Consider the following 15,474-nt stretch of genomic DNA (forward strand, 5'->3'; position numbering starts at 1 on the left):
GATTTAGGAGATACAGAGAATTCTTCATTAGGTACAAAGCAGGGTTTTAATAATCTCATTGTATATAAATTGATAGACTAATTTATGTATTTATCTCATAAAACGTATTTACCACAAGATTGTAGGGAAAAAATCAAAGCGGTTTACAAAAAAGATAAAACATTAAAAATTGCAACCATAATTTAAAACACACATAAAGTTAAAACCACAACAGAACAAGCTAAAACAAATTAAAACTCATGCGGACTGTCTAAACATCTGGCTAGCCGTGTCTAAATAAGAAGCGCTGAAAAGAATGCAGTGAAGGCGCCTCCTGATATCAATAGGCAGGGAGTTCCAAAGTGTCACTGCTGCCACACTAAATGAGCAAGTTCTTACAGATGTGGTGCAGATATTATGTGGCATCTGTGCAGCAAAGGTGACCTCATAGGAAAACTGGTCCCAAGCGTAACATAAATTAGTAGTAATAGTGTTCTATATATGGATAGATGTCAGGTGTTTGGCTTTTTCATTCAGCTTGATGACTATTTCAGTGTAACTACATGCAGCTAGAGTAGAATAACAGTTTCAGAACAGAAAATTTCTACAATGTATATGATGTTTATTATAGATAAAGCTGACTTCCCAAAGGTCTGATCCTAGATGACGGCAAGTGGTAAAATCAATGAAGTTGCCAATTATGTATACAGATCAGCTGTTTGCAGGGCTATCACTCATTTTTAATGCTATTCACAAGAGGAACAGTCAACCTGGAACTTCTCTTGTGCAACTGAAACTGCTGTGCTCTTTACATTTACTCAATCAAGCTTACAGAGGAAAATGCCTTGGTGAACTGTGTCTCAAATTAATATTCTGAAGAACCAGCACCTTAGTCATAATGTAAAATATATAATTAAAATATACCTGCCAGGCAACTGTTGCTTTCCACATTTCTAATCTAGAGCCTATTGTGTCTAATGTGGAAATACTGAAACCCTGCGTGAGTATAGATCTTGGCAAGGTACAGTAAACATGAAAAAGATTGTAGGCTGCCAATTTGCAAATAAATTGTCAGCAGCACACATCCGATCTCTCTGTGCTGGAATGGAGCACTAGATTCTGTCATTTGTGCAGAAAAGCACAAACCTGATTTGCAAAAGGGGGTGTAAATGAAAGACTGTAATTGAAAGAATTGAAATTTACTGCACTCCAGTTACACTGTGAACTATGAACAGAGCCTGGCTTTCAGTTGCCAAGTTTTAGGGGGGAAAGGTTAGTTCTGCAGGAACCAATTTGCACAAAATATTTACGTTGTATTACAGATAGCAGCTTGTCCTGGGAAAACCTTGTCATAAAGCGGCAGTGACCAAAGTAGTGATTATGCAAAATGAAGTCCACACACACACACACACACACCATACAATTATGCTTTCTGTGTACTGGGCAGTTGCTTATGTTACGCAAAATGAGGACCAGCGTAAAAGGAGTGAAGATCGCAAGCTAACACAAACATTACAGAGGACTGTAGTAGATGAAAAATAAGTATATTAAACAACGAAAAGACGGTGTGAAGGACAGAGCATGGGTTACAGTAACAGAAAGGATCAAGCCTAGACGTATTTTCTCCCCCTCCCTGTTACTGCAATAAACCAAACACAATAAAGAACCATTGAGATCGAGGGTGTCTGCGCCTGAAAGTGGAATATTATGGGGTTCCACCGGGAATCCCCCAGAGTTCGGCGGCAGCAGCTCCCAGCACCTTCCATCCCAGGCGAAGGCTGAAAAGCAAGACGGCGCCGTCGACGCGCCCGGAGGCTGCCCGCTCGGGGCCGGGCGAAGGGGCTGCTCGGAAGAGCCCCGGCAGGCAGGCAGCCAGTCCCCAGCCCGGGCCCTCCTCCTCCTCCGCCGCCGCCGGCTCTTACCTGCGAGGGTCGTGCACTTCCACGGAAAACTTCTTCTCTCGGAAGTAGAGGTTCTCCAGCTGCCTCCACTGGAAGATCTGCGGGGAGACGGAAAGAGGTCGCGCTGAGCGAGGCGCCTGGGCTCCTCCTCCTCCTGCTCCTCCTCCTCGGCGCCCCGACGGGCTGCCTCCCGGCTCCGCTGCGGGGGCTGCCGGCCTCGCCGGGGCGCCCAGCTCCGCGCAGCCAGCCAGCCAGGCGGCCCTGCCTTGTCCCCGCGGCTTCCCTTTGTCCCGAGGCGCCCCACTGGCCCTCGTCCCCCGGGCCTGCCCAGGCGCAAGAGGGCGGAGGCGCCTCGCCCGCCCCGGGAGAAGCAGCGCAGAGTCGCGCCTCAGAAGCCTCTCGCTGCCTCCGCGCTTCTCCGGCTTCAGAAACCCGGCTAGTCCGAGTTGGGGCCGGCGGAGCAGCCGGACTCTGCTCGGCCCTTTCTCCCGGTGCCAGCCGGCTCAGGGGCTCCGTGGCGAGGCCGCGCCCTCCAAGGGCAGCTTTGCAACGGTGTGCGAGAGAGAAATGGGCCAAGGGGCCTCTGCATCTCCAAGGTGGGCGGACAACGATTTCAAGAGGAAATTGAAACCAACCACTTGATTTAAAAGAAAGTTGAGTGCACTGAAATTAATGACGCTTAATTTTGATTGGATTGGACCCATGTTGTTTGGAAAATAGACTCAAGATACATTTTCTTTGGCACACATGAACATAACAGAAAATCCCCCTTAGCAGAGGCCAAAAGGGTCCATACTTTCTCCAGTCTGTTTTTTTCTTTTTAAAAATAGTGCAGGATTAGCTGCACCAGAATGGGGAATGAATTGGAATGCACAGCACCCTGCCACATTTATGCTCTCCTTTCCCCATCCAGCAAATTAATATGCACTCAGAAATCTTGCTTATGCTGTGAATCTCCTTGGTGGGATAAAGGTGACAATCGGCAATGGTAGATCACCTGTGGATCACCTGTTAAGAGCACATGGAAAACACAGATGGACTGAGCTTCCCTTTCAGGGCAGGCCATACTGTGCAAGTTCTTAAAGAAATGGGAGTGCCTGATCACCTCATCTGTCTCCTGAGAAATCTCTATGTGGGACAAGAAGCTACAGTTAGAACTGGATATGGAACAACTGATTGGTTCAAAATTGGGAAAGGAGTACAACAAGGCTGTATATTGTCTCCCTGCTTATTTAACTTATATGCAGAATTCATCATGCAAAAGGCTGGGCTGGATGAATCCCTAGCCGGAATTAAGATTGCTGGAAGAAATATCAACAACCTCAGATATGCAGATGACACAACCTTGATGGCAGAAAGTGAGGAGGAATGAAAGAACCTTTTAATGAGGGTGAAAGAGGAGAGCGCAAAATATGGTCTGAAGCTCAACATCAAAAAAACGAAGATCATGGCCACTGGTCCCATCACTTCCTGGCAAATAGAAGGGGAAGAAATGGAGGCAGTGAGAGATTTTACTTTCTTGGGCTCCATGATCACTGCAGATGGTGACAGCAGCCACGAAATTAAGAGACGCCTGCTTCTTGGGAGAAAAGCAATGACAAACCTAGACAGCATCTTAAAAAGCAGAGACATCACCTTGCCGACAAAGGTCCGTAGAGTTAAAGCTATGGTTTTCCCAGTGGTGATGTATGGAAGTGAGAGCTGGACCATAAAGAAGGCTGATCGCCGAAGAATGGATGCTTTTGAATTATGGTGCTGGAGGAGACTCTTGAGAGTCCCATGGACTGCAAGAAAATCCAACCTCTCCATTCTGAAGGAAATCAACCCTGAGTGCTCACTGGAAGGACAGATCGTGAAGCTGAGGCACCAAGACTTTGGCCACCTCATGAGAAGAGAAGACTCTCTGGAAAAGACCCTGATGTTGGGAACGATGGAGGGCACAAGGAGAAGGGACAGGATGGTTGGATAGTGTTCTCAAAGCTACCAGCATGAGTTTGACCAAACTGCGGGAGGCAGTGGAAGACAGGAGTGCCTGGCGTGCTCTGGTCCAGGGGGTCATGAAGAGTCGGACACAACTAAACGACTAAACAACAACAACAACAACATACTGTGCTGCCAAGGATTTCTCTGGCAATGCTTACACAGTGCAGGTCAGCTGCAACCTAGAGTGCTGGGTATTTATTTATTTAATTAATTTATATATGGCTTCCTATTTCAACAGAAATCTCTAAGCAGCTCACAAATCCCAACAGAAAGGAATCATCATAATGCCCTTCCTCCAGCATGCATATGTGTGTGTGCTATAGAGAGATGAATGTCTGCAAAACTTTTTCTAAATACAGACAAGTCTTGCTAGATTGTGGTCATTGTTCAAATCAATCAATCTGTTTATCTTTCTATCTTTCTTTGCAGCAGGGATAGTTTAGAGAGCAATGCACTGGCCATCCTGTCAAACAGAGAATTCCAATTTTAACTTTGATTACATGCAAATAACAAATTAATTTATAATTTTAGTCTTGGGGCTTATAAGTGCTGCCGCAGACATCTGGTGGCCTCTGTGAGAAACAGGATGCTGGACTAGATAAGATTTTGCTCTCTTCTTACTTTGTGCTGAAACATTTTTCATAGATCATAGAAATGCCTGGGTGATCATGGGATTACAGGTATTCTGAAAAGCTACCAAAGTAATTGCTTCCACATTTATTACAACACACTGAATAGGTGGCACAAATCTTACCCTGTAAGAAACAGACAATGACAAAGATCTTCAAAGACCACCTTGCTTTTTTCAATGAAGAAACTCAGATAAGCCTTTGGAATGTAGATTCCTAAGTGGGCTAAGCCAAAGTCACTTGCCAAAAGACAAAAGGAGCAAAACTGAATAACTGGTCCTGACTCACAAGCTGCTCTTACCCTGCCCCCTCCACTCTTCTGGATTATTTAACCCTTTGATAGTGAATGACAAATGAAAGAATCCATTTGCTTGAGCAACTGTAAAGTCAGTGAACAGCAAGAATGCAACTGATACATCCTGCTTTGCTGGCCACTGAGTCAGCAAAATGCCAAAATGACTGTCTACCCTTGAGGAAAAGGTACACATTCTTAGCATTCCAGAAGGCTATTGTCTTATTTGCTAAGGCACACTTATTTGGGAATGAGTTGCACACTCATGAAACATGCACGGTCCACACTCACAGGTGACTTCAGCCTGCCCTGGATCTCCACATTCCCAAAGAGATGACTGCAGAGACTTAACAGTGCAACCCTAGGCATGTCTATTCAGAATTCAATCCTACTGAGTTCAAGGGGGCTTGCTCTCTAGTAAGGGTATGTAGGATTGTAGCCTAAAAACATTCAAGGGGGTGCAATATTTCTCCTATGAAGAAAGGCCCAAACAAGCCTGTACAACAGCCAACTAACCATGTATTGCTGCCTCTCCATTTCTTGAAAACACTCCCTCATTTTGCAGTCCCAGGTAGAGCAGCTAAAACTGGTGTCATCAAGTCTCGCTATGGGATGCCTGTACACAGATGGTTAGTTGTGGGATACAAAGTGTGTGGGCCTGGACGGAAGTGTTTTGGGGGGCAAATAGAGGACTGATGAGCAGGGAGGCTAAAGTTTTTGAAGCTTTTGGTTTAGAAAAAAAGATGGCTATGCGGAGACATGGGACTCATCCATACAGCTGCAAACATAATGTTTTAAGTGCATTATACAAATGTGACACTAGATGGCAATGGTGAGCTTATGGCAAATTCAATATATTTTTCAATTTTTTTTTTTATAAAAGCATTTTCACAGTGTTTTTTATATGTGTCTAGATTCCACGATGATGACAGATGATGGTAGATTTCTGAATTGTTTGGGAGGGGATAGAGGTAATTCCTCCCTACTCTCAGAAGTTTTGGTCAATCAATTAATTTGATTTGGGAGTGGGAAAATACCTTTTCCTGGAAAATGTGTGCTGTGTACATACCAGACATTTAAAGCACACTATTTCCCCAAAGAATCCTGGGAACTATAGATTTTAGCTCCCTAAAGAGCAAACTACAGTTCCCATGGCATATTTTTATATTTTTATGAGGGGTGCTTTTCATGTGTGGTGTTTGCATAGCCATAACTGTTAATCTGTGGGATTGGTTGCTAGAAGACGCAGCTGCCAGTTTAGATGCTTAAAAGGGGATTAGACAAATTCATGGAGAAGAGATGGGGCTTAACAACCATTAGTCACAAAGTCTAATGTAAAATGTAAAGCTCCATGTCCGGAGGGAGTCTACCTTTGAATACCAGGCACTGGGCACAGTCAGTGGGGTGGGGAGATGTCCTGCTTGTGAGCTCCCAGAAACATTTGGCTGAGGTTAGAAAAGGCAACCTGGATTAGACCTTTGTTTCCTTCAGCAAGAAAATTATTATGGTCTTGTGTTCTATTTAGCTGTTTAAAAAACTTACTTGCCAATTTTCAGTTATAAACATAAAAATCCCAAAATAGTTCACTATATACTTTAAAGCATTAAAATTAGTAAAAAAACAACAGTTTAAACATCCAAATAGTCACACCATTTCAACAACTTAGTCATGCTGGCCACATGACCTGGAAGCTGAACGCTGGCTCCCTCGGCCAGTAAATCGAGATGAGCGCCGCAACCCCAGAGTCATCCACGACAGGACCAAATCGTCAGGGGTCCCTTTACCTCCACCTCCACCTCCCTATGGAGACCAGACAAGCACTGACAAAGAGATCCTTTTGCAAACCATTTCTGTTTGCCTTGCCATTTCCTGGCTGTTGACACTGAGGTTTGCCCTGCAGCTGTAGCCACTTCTGGCAAACCAGAGGAGCGCACAGAAACGCTGTTTACCTCCCCACAGGAGCGGTACCTATTTATCCACTTGCACTCTGACTTGCTTTTGAACTGCTAGGTTGGCAGGAGCAGGGACCAAGCAACGGGAACTCACCCCGTCGCGGGGATTCAAACCACCAACCTTCTGATCGGCAAGCCCTAGGCTCTGTGGTTTAACCCACAGCGCCACCCACATCCCTCCATAGGGATATCATTCCACAAAATGGGAGCAACCTAGGTACACCTTTCTAGTGTATGACATTTCTGGTAATAGCATGGGAGCAAACATACAATGATGTTTCCCACATTTCCAGCAGTCTCGCCAAGCGTGAAACCAAAATTATGGGAAACTGAAATGTGCCCTTCTCTTTTATCTCTGTCACTGATTAATCCCTGACACCATCGTAAACCATCAGGTTTCTGAGATGAATGCTTTCGGAGAGGCTCCAAAGATAGCAGTGAGATTTCAGCCCCCATTAATGCAGGCAATGTTGGGACTATATTGGAGATGGAGCCACTTGTACCTTTTAACTCACAAGTTTAGCCACAAGTTATTTTGGGTTTGCCCTAAGCAATTTGCCACAATGAGAGGAGAGGTCCAAACAACAAAGATAAGAGCAAGTTTGTCCTCTCTCTATTGCAGTGACACTGTAATTCAAAACATGCCAGATGTTTGCATTGTGAAAGCTTCCAGTTCCTGTGTGCAGAAGAGGGGATTGGAGAAGTGGGAAGGAAGGAACAGAGAGTATATAGTACCTTGTGACCCTCTGGCATGCAAATTCCCTCCCTCCAGATAAAACTCCAGATGCTTGGAATAGTTACCAAGGGCCTGTCTTGCTTTCAGTACAACAAAGACTGCTGAGCTCCCCCACCCCTGGGCTCTGCAGTTGCCCACATGGCACAGCTAAAGCTGGCGGGGAAACAAAATATTCTGCTTGCTAGGCTCCCTCCCCACCCCACCATTCCTCGGAAAAATGAAACGCTTCACCCCAAAATGAGACAGAACGGAAGGGCTGAAGCTCCATGGCAAACCATCCCAGGCTCCATCCATGGCATGTCCAGGCAGGGCTGGGAGAGGACATTGCCTGAAACCCTGCAGAGATGCTGCCGCTCAGTGTAGACCACACTGGGCTGGATGGACTGCTGGTGTGAGTCGGTACGAGGCAGCTCCTTATGCTCCAGCCTTGTTCAAGGCAAGCATTTCCCCATGATTAAAACAAACCACACAAACAAAAACAGGAAACTAATGCAGTTAAAATGGGTGCAGATGTTTTCAAAGTGTGTTTGGGGGAGTCCTGGAGTTCCTTGGTAGCTTATCAGATGTTCCCCAATGGGCAGCTCCACAGCAGCGGAGAAGTTTCCCTGAAAGGCAGCTTGCCTAGCACTACCAACTTGTCCCCAAAGAATCCTGGGAACTATAGTTTGTTAAGGGTGCTGGGAGTTGTAGCTCTGTGAGGGGGAAACTACAGATCCCAGCACTCTTTGAGAAAGAAGTCATGTGCACTGAATGTGCTTCAAATGTACAGGGCGGCAGCAGGCGGCTTCACAAGCATGACAATGGACTCCCAGGACTTGCTTCTGAGGCTGAATCCAGTATCCTCTTGTAAACTTGGATATAACGTGGTTGATCATGCAAGCTTCTTCTGGGCGATGCAGCCAGGAAGTGGTTCATCATAACTAAGAGGAGCATGTCTCTTTAAACAACAGTTTCTTCCCTGAGGCAAACTATCTGGGAAGGACACTAGCAGCTGATTTTGGTCTGGTTCATCTGGTGTGGCCACTTGTCTACTTGGGAGTTCAACATGAGGCCGCTATTCCTTATTCTTATGATGTCATTAAGAAATGACTAAAGGTCACACTACAGCACATGCAGAAAGTGCAGGATAAGTGCAGATCTCCTGATGTTTTATGTTTTTAATGAAATGCAGTCACAGGGCCTGACAATATGTGACAAAGAAGGAAGGGCTGTTTAATCCTTTCTTCCCCTACCCTGGTTTCCTGACCAAAATGTCCCCTCCACTTTTGCAGGCTGCTGTTTGCTCCATGGACATCTCCATTCAAATTGGCAGCAATTAAAAAAGATAGTGTTGGGAGAGCCAGTCTCTGGTGTATGCTTGGCCCTTAGACTGTCTAATCAGTTTTTGACCATGCACTGTTTTGTGTTTCAAAATGAAAGCAAAAACTTCCTTTGGGTTTTTAAAAAAGTGACACCTATGTCTAGTATTTACACTGGCAATCTTCCTCTCCAAAACCCAGTGAACTCTGCCTCACCCTCTCCAAGAAACATCATCTTTGATGTTAAAGTAAAGTTGCTGTTAAATGTGTTTAACTTTAGGGGGGGGGGATGTCTGTCTGGAAATGATTGTTTAACATTGGAAAGTCTCTCTGTGTGTGGTTTGAAACCAGGTTGGTGCCTATTAAAACTGCCCACACTTTTGAGGTGGTGGTCAGAGACTGCAGCCAAAAAACCTCTGCTGTTCTATTCTGCAAAACGGTCTTCGAAGGGTGAAGGAAGTGGGTGGGGGGAGGGGCTTCCGCAATGCGCATGATGTTGCGGAGCGTCCAGGTGGGGCTGGAAAATGTCCTCAGTGGAAACCATTCCTGGGAAGAGAATTACTGGCCCACTCCCAGGTCCTTGTGGAGAGTTAAAGAAGAGCTATAATCAAGGGCTTTAAAATTCCACTCTTCTGCCTCTCTTTCATTTCGGTGGATGTGTGGGGACATGTGTGGCTTGTTGGCCGTTCCATACTTAAGCTGAGGCTTGAGCTCTGCATCCATATCTGCTATCTGGGAGAAGCTCTTGAAGGTTTTGCCACAAACAGGGGACTGAGCTGGGTGGGTGTCCACATGACCATCTGTTTAGTTAAAGAGAAGCCCAGAATCGTGACTGTGGCTTTAAAATAATGCTAAAGGCTTATAGGGTAAAAGGGGTTCTTTAAATGAATAAAAAGGCTGGAAGGGAGCATACTCTCAAGGACTGCCTCAAACAATGGCTGAGCACCATGTTTCTTTTATTGTTCTGAAGTATTCTTGATTGCTTTTAGTAATCTCATGGTGAAATTAATGGGGAAATGTTGGTTGAAATGGCCCAGCACTTATTTCAGGATGAGTTGGGCAACCATGGCTTTTGATGCTTAAGCAACAGTTGTTGATACCAAGTCCCATGCGCTTGTGGAAAGAGCCTGATGCTCTCATGAAAGGAGTGAGGGTCTTCCGGACAGGGACTTAATTTGCAAATGAGTTGGCAAAATATTGCAGTGAGTTGTTGGCAACTGTTTTTGTTTTAAAAAAACAACTCACTGATTTTCTCCCAGAAAGGGTGTTAATCTGGATTCAATGGGAGTTGGTGAAGGAACATGGGCAGCAATGTTGTGTGGACCCTGCAGGAAAGCATGCCTGTATGAGGAGGGATTGTTGGCATCTGTCTGTCTCAATAGACCATGGATAGGCAAACTAAGGCCCTTCTAAATCCGGCCTGTGGACAGTCCAGTAATCAGCGTATTTTTACATGAGTAGAATGTGTGCTTTTATTTAAAATGCATCTCTGGGTTATTTGTGGGGCATAGGAATTTGTTCCTCCCCCCCCCCAGAAGTTCTGAGGGACAGTGGACCGGCCCCCTGCTGAAAAAGTTTGCTGACCCCTGCAATAGGCAGTGGAGTGCTTGGCTGCAGCAGCTGCCAGAAGGAGGCGCACCAGGCGCCATCCAAGCATCTTAGTGGCACCACTCTGGATTTGTGTAGGCTTTGCACCTTAGCCTTTTCTTCTCCCAAGGAAGGCAGTGGAGATTTAGGATCAGTTTTCCTTCTCTAGATGGGCTCCCTTCCTGGGTGAACAAGCCCCTCACTTCTCTACTGCATGTGGATGAACCGCCTCCTTGACTGCTGGACCCCTTCTTGGTGTCGTCCGCTTAACCCACTGCTCACTCCCCTCCCCTAACGCACCATTCACCGCTGTATGAGGAGCATTTTCTCAATACAGTAGGATGCTCAGTCCTTGAAAAAATATCTGGGCAGGGGCAACTGAATCCCAGCAGGGGACCAAATAGGAAAACCCAGCATTTAGCAGCAGGGAGAAAAGCCAACAGAAGACAATTTTCTTTTGGTAGGTACAGAATCAGAATGTGAAGGCAGACCTCAGCATCAGATATGAGGATGGAAGATGAACACAGCCTGACCCCCTCCTCTGGCAATCGGCAATCTGCACAGAATTTGGCTTGATGGTTGCCATTAATTTGATTTTAATTTGATTTAATTAATTTTATAATGAATGTTTTAGAATGTCGGATTATTTTGATTGTTGTTAGCCGCCCTGAGCCCAGCTTCGGCTGGGGAGGGCGGGATATAAATAAAACTTATTATTATTATTAATATTAACACAATTACACATGGCTGGGTGTATGGAAAACAGCCTTGTCTCTTGCTTTTGAGCAACTGGCCTGAAAGCAAGAAGCAGCCCAGGGGGACGGAGGCTCTTCACTGCCTCACTGTTGGAAGAGGGGAACAGCAAGCGGGGTGTTGGGGAGAGGGTGGGAGGGAAGATCTTGGAAGAAGGTCTGCTTGGTTATCTCGAACCCCCAAACAGTAGCATCCGCACTGAAACATTGAGGGGCCCACTTGTTCCTTTTAAAATCCAGCAAGTACATTGAAAGCACATGGCTTCCCCCAAAGAATTCTGGGAAGTGTAGTTTATCCCTCCTGGAGCTACAATTCCCAGCACCCTTAACAAATGACAACTCCCAGGATTCTTTGGAGGAAGCCATGTGCTTCAAATGGGCGTGATGTTAAAATGTGGCATAATGAAATTAACATGCATGGCAAAGGGGAGCAGCCACTTTGGATGTTCTGAAGCAATGAAATAAACTGATAAATATTCATGGGCTGATGAGTAATATTTCTTAATAAATTATAATTGTTTTAATATTTATTTATTTATTAATAATACTTACTAATAAATAATAATTTATACTGAATAAGTAATAATCAGCCACACACAGGTGCCAGGTTCTGCCCCACTTTGGGGAGGCCCAGCTCGTGTGTGTGATGTCATGCGCATGATGCCCACATGTGACGCCACGTGAGGCCTGCCACAGCTGTGGGGCCCAATGCAGGCTGCAGAATATTTCGGCGGGGCCCTCAGCTCCTCCCATGGTGCCCCTGCAGCCACATACATATATTTCTGTATACTAATGTATTAATTCTGTGTATGAATGTATGGCGATGTTATATACTTTTGATTCTTTATCCCTGCCTTGTTTCAGTGATGTATCAGATCTACTGCTTCTCTCCATCTGCTCTTGGTCCCTGGTCTAGTTTATCACAAGCAACTCTGCCTATTTTTGCTTCCTTCTAGGCTTCTTGATTCTTCACCTTCTTCCCTGCTGAAATTTTAAGGTGTCAGTCAAGAGTTTGTGCACCCATGGAAAAACTCTAGGCAGCCTTTGTTAAGGAAAGCAGAAGAGCAAACGATTAACAAAGCCTGCCAATAGTTAATGGTTTGCAAAGGTTATTGGAACTTTGTGCACTGGAGGATAGCAGTTCAGGCTCTTAAAATAGTGAGATCCTCTCAGCCAGAACAGATTGCCTGTCTATCCTGGCACTTAAAGACATATTATTAATTATCATGTAGGCATGGGCAATGCCACTTTTGCTTTTTCAAAATGCTTCTGGGAGCACTAAACGCTGACTTTATGAGCCCTGTGTAAAATGAAAAGACTCTCAAAGACACTACAGATTCCTTCCATGCCTCTAAATGACTCTCTGGCATTTGTGCTTTTCACAGCACACATGCTGTTCAACTTCAAAAGCACACCCATGAAGCGAAACAGCCAGTGGGCCAGTCTGCAGCAGAAGTACAGCACCAACACACAGCAGCAGCAGCAAAGGCAGACAAATGGGAGGTGGAATCGAAAACACGTGGGGGGAAATAATGCCCTGAACTTTGCCTGGATGAGGCTTGGCTGGTCACTGTCGCTTAGCCCAACTTTCTTCAAAGGCAGGATAATGTCGTCAGGATAAAATTGGATAATGCAATGTATGCCAAGGTCAGGATAGACATGGTATAGAAGTTGGTGAACCCACAAACTATGGTTTTGCATAATCTCATCTACTTGGAAGTCTCTTTCTTTCTTTCTTAGGAGAAGAATAGACACAGACCTGTAATCCAAAGAGGGGAGTATCTTCGCCAGAGTTCCCCTGAAATCCTAGTACTTTTGCTCCACCTTCCTCTGGCTCTTGAATGTTCACCCACTGCTCTCTGATGGCAGCAGCCCTACGGTTGTCCTCTTTGCCTTCTTTATCACAAGGACAGTCAAGGTGGGTGTGGAGGGGGGCCAGCCTATGTGGCTTTTGTAAGGCTGGAATGCAGCCTATTGTACAAAGGGATGAGTCACATCTCTTGCTCCCCCCATTTTGCCTCTGAACCCACCCAATACTGACAGGAAGGCTTCTCATGAGATTGATAGGTGGTTTTTTATGGTTGCAGATCAGTCAAGTTGCCCATGAGGGAAGCCTCTGGCTGAAAAAGGTTTAGCTGCTAACCCAGGAGAGGAGAACCTGTTCCCTGACTCTAGTGATTCCAGCATCAAACCTGATCAATCCAGGGAGAGGGAGAGCACACACCAAAAAGCAGAGCAAGGCAGTGCTTCCTCTGTGTTTATTCAAGCAGCCTATTCACAATTGCAAACAAGACTTGTCATTTACAAACTTGCCTTGGATGCGTCTGATCCTAGAATAGCACTGTGACTGAACTCTCAATCAACAAGGTTTATGCACTGAGACTACAAAGCCTAGCATGCTGTCTGCTCTTGTCCTGTCCTCTCACACTTTCCTATCTGTGCTTTGTAGTCACCTGTGTCAAGGAGAGGGTTGCTTTGCCTGAGGGGCCCCACCCAGAGATACTTGCTCACAGGTTCATGACAACCTGCAGCCCCGCCTTCCATCTCATTGAAGAACATGCTTCTACAATTTCTCTTTAGGGTGACAAAAGAGGACAGAGCTCCTATGGAATTCCAGAAAGTGTGCCTGCTGAGACTGCCCCTTCCTCTTGAAGGGGAAGGAGTCCTGCCCTCATTGTCATCTGACCACCCTTCTTATCAGGTGCTACATAGGCAGAAATATATTGCCGTTGTTTGGCAGCAATGTAGTGCAAAAAGCGCAGGTGGAAATTTATATTTCCTTATTAAGTTGGGGGAGTGAAAGAAATTGCATGCTATAGTGGTGTTGTGAATGATGCTCTTTACCTTGCACTTGGTATGGCCAGTCATTGAGAGAGGACAATGGGCACTGATGGGTATTTGGTTGCTTTAAACTCCTGAAATGTGAGTCACACTCTCCTGCTAGGAATGAAAGCAGCTTTACTTGAGAGAGGATACACAAGGAGAAGTGAAGAGCAGCAGTTTAGATCAGGCTGTGGACCTTGTTCAAGACTTCAGGTTGCGAGGCTAACAGTGCTTTGAGACTAGTGCTTCCTGCCTGTGTGGCTGCTTCTGCACATCTGCAATGCCAGCTCCAGCTGTGTAACAGACAGAAAGGAAACATACCCTATAAGGTTGCCATGAATTTTCATTGCTCACGGAAGGGAGAACATGAAATTGTACATAACCAAGGCTGCCCTCCTGCTCATTACGCATTTTCAAGGAAAGATTAAAAATGGCCAATTGTGAAAATATCCAATCAAATGTTGCTTAGTCCAGTGCACAAGGGAAGAGATATGCAGTCTAAAATGCAGTATTTTCTTCTTTCGATCTTATTAGTCAGTTAAAGCATAGACCAGTGTTTCCCAAATGTTTTTGGGCAACGGCACACCTGTTTACTAAAAAAAAATCTCGCGGCACACCACCATTAAAGCCCCGCCCCGTGACGTCAGCGCGCAGCGTCACGCCGGGAGGGACGCACAAAAGTGAAAGTTTTTTCCCTCCCCCTTGCTGGGGAACCTCCAAGCTTTGGGGGTGGGAGGAGGCAGCAGAGCGAGGGACTGAGGGACGGCGGCAACTGAGGCGGCGGCGGCTGAGGCAGAGCTGGGAAGGGGGTTTCCAGGGGACACGGCAGCTCCTCGAAAGGCTTCTCTCAGCTGCGCTCAATCCGCCTCGGAGAGGATTTCCCCTCCGGTCCCGTTCGTTTGGGGCATCGCTCCGGCTGCTCCCTCTCCCGCCGCGCAGGAGCGATGCCTCTCTCTGGCTTTCCCTCCGCGCAGGCTGAGGGAGGGGCGCGTGTGACCCGTCTCTGCTGGGAGACCAAACCCAGCGAGGCAGAGTCGCGCGGAGGCGCCCAGGCAGCGCTTCCGGCTGCGAGGAGGAGCGCCAGGCAGCAGCAGGAGGCGCGGCCTCTCCTCGCCGCCGCCGCCCCGCCTCTCGCCGCCCGACTCGCCCGCCTCCCTCCAGGCATCTCGCGGCACACGAGGCAACGTCTCACGGCACACTCGTGTGCCGCGGAACACCGGTTGGGAAACACTGGATAGACAATATGCCTTCAGGACTCAAATACTCAAAGGCTCATGGCCTTTGGAAGCTGCAGTCTAATTCAATTCCCTCAACTACTGCCTCATCCAGAGCCTCTTCTATTAAAAGCCCAACTGCATTTCTGGTGACATTTAGTACAGTGACTAAAAATTTAAATGTGTACAAATTGGATCCTAGAATGTAAGCCAACGGTCAGCCAAGCTCTTATCATTTTTTATTTTTTTAAATACTCAGAATTTTGCAGGGTCCTGGCAAAATGACTGGAGCAATTTAATAAAAGGTTGGGTTTGACCGGATGATGAT

The 15,474-nt window shown here is 46.2% G+C and overlaps 1 protein-coding gene across 13 annotated transcripts in view; it reads right to left on the minus strand.

The window, feature by feature from the left end:
• FRMD4A (FERM domain containing 4A) overlaps positions 1 to 15,474 on the minus strand; it is a 407,020-nt gene that overhangs the window by 46,868 nt on the left and 344,678 nt on the right. For all 13 annotated transcript variants that reach the window (XM_077935685.1, XM_028745665.2, XM_077935682.1 and 10 more), the window contains one exon: positions 1,902 to 1,978. In XM_077935685.1, the coding sequence (XP_077791811.1) occupies positions 1,902 to 1,978 (77 nt within the window). The remainder of the gene's footprint in view (positions 1 to 1,901; positions 1,979 to 15,474) is intronic.

Source organism: Podarcis muralis, chromosome 10, assembly GCF_964188315.1.
Source record: "Podarcis muralis chromosome 10, rPodMur119.hap1.1, whole genome shotgun sequence".
NCBI lineage: Eukaryota > Metazoa > Chordata > Lepidosauria > Squamata > Lacertidae > Podarcis > Podarcis muralis.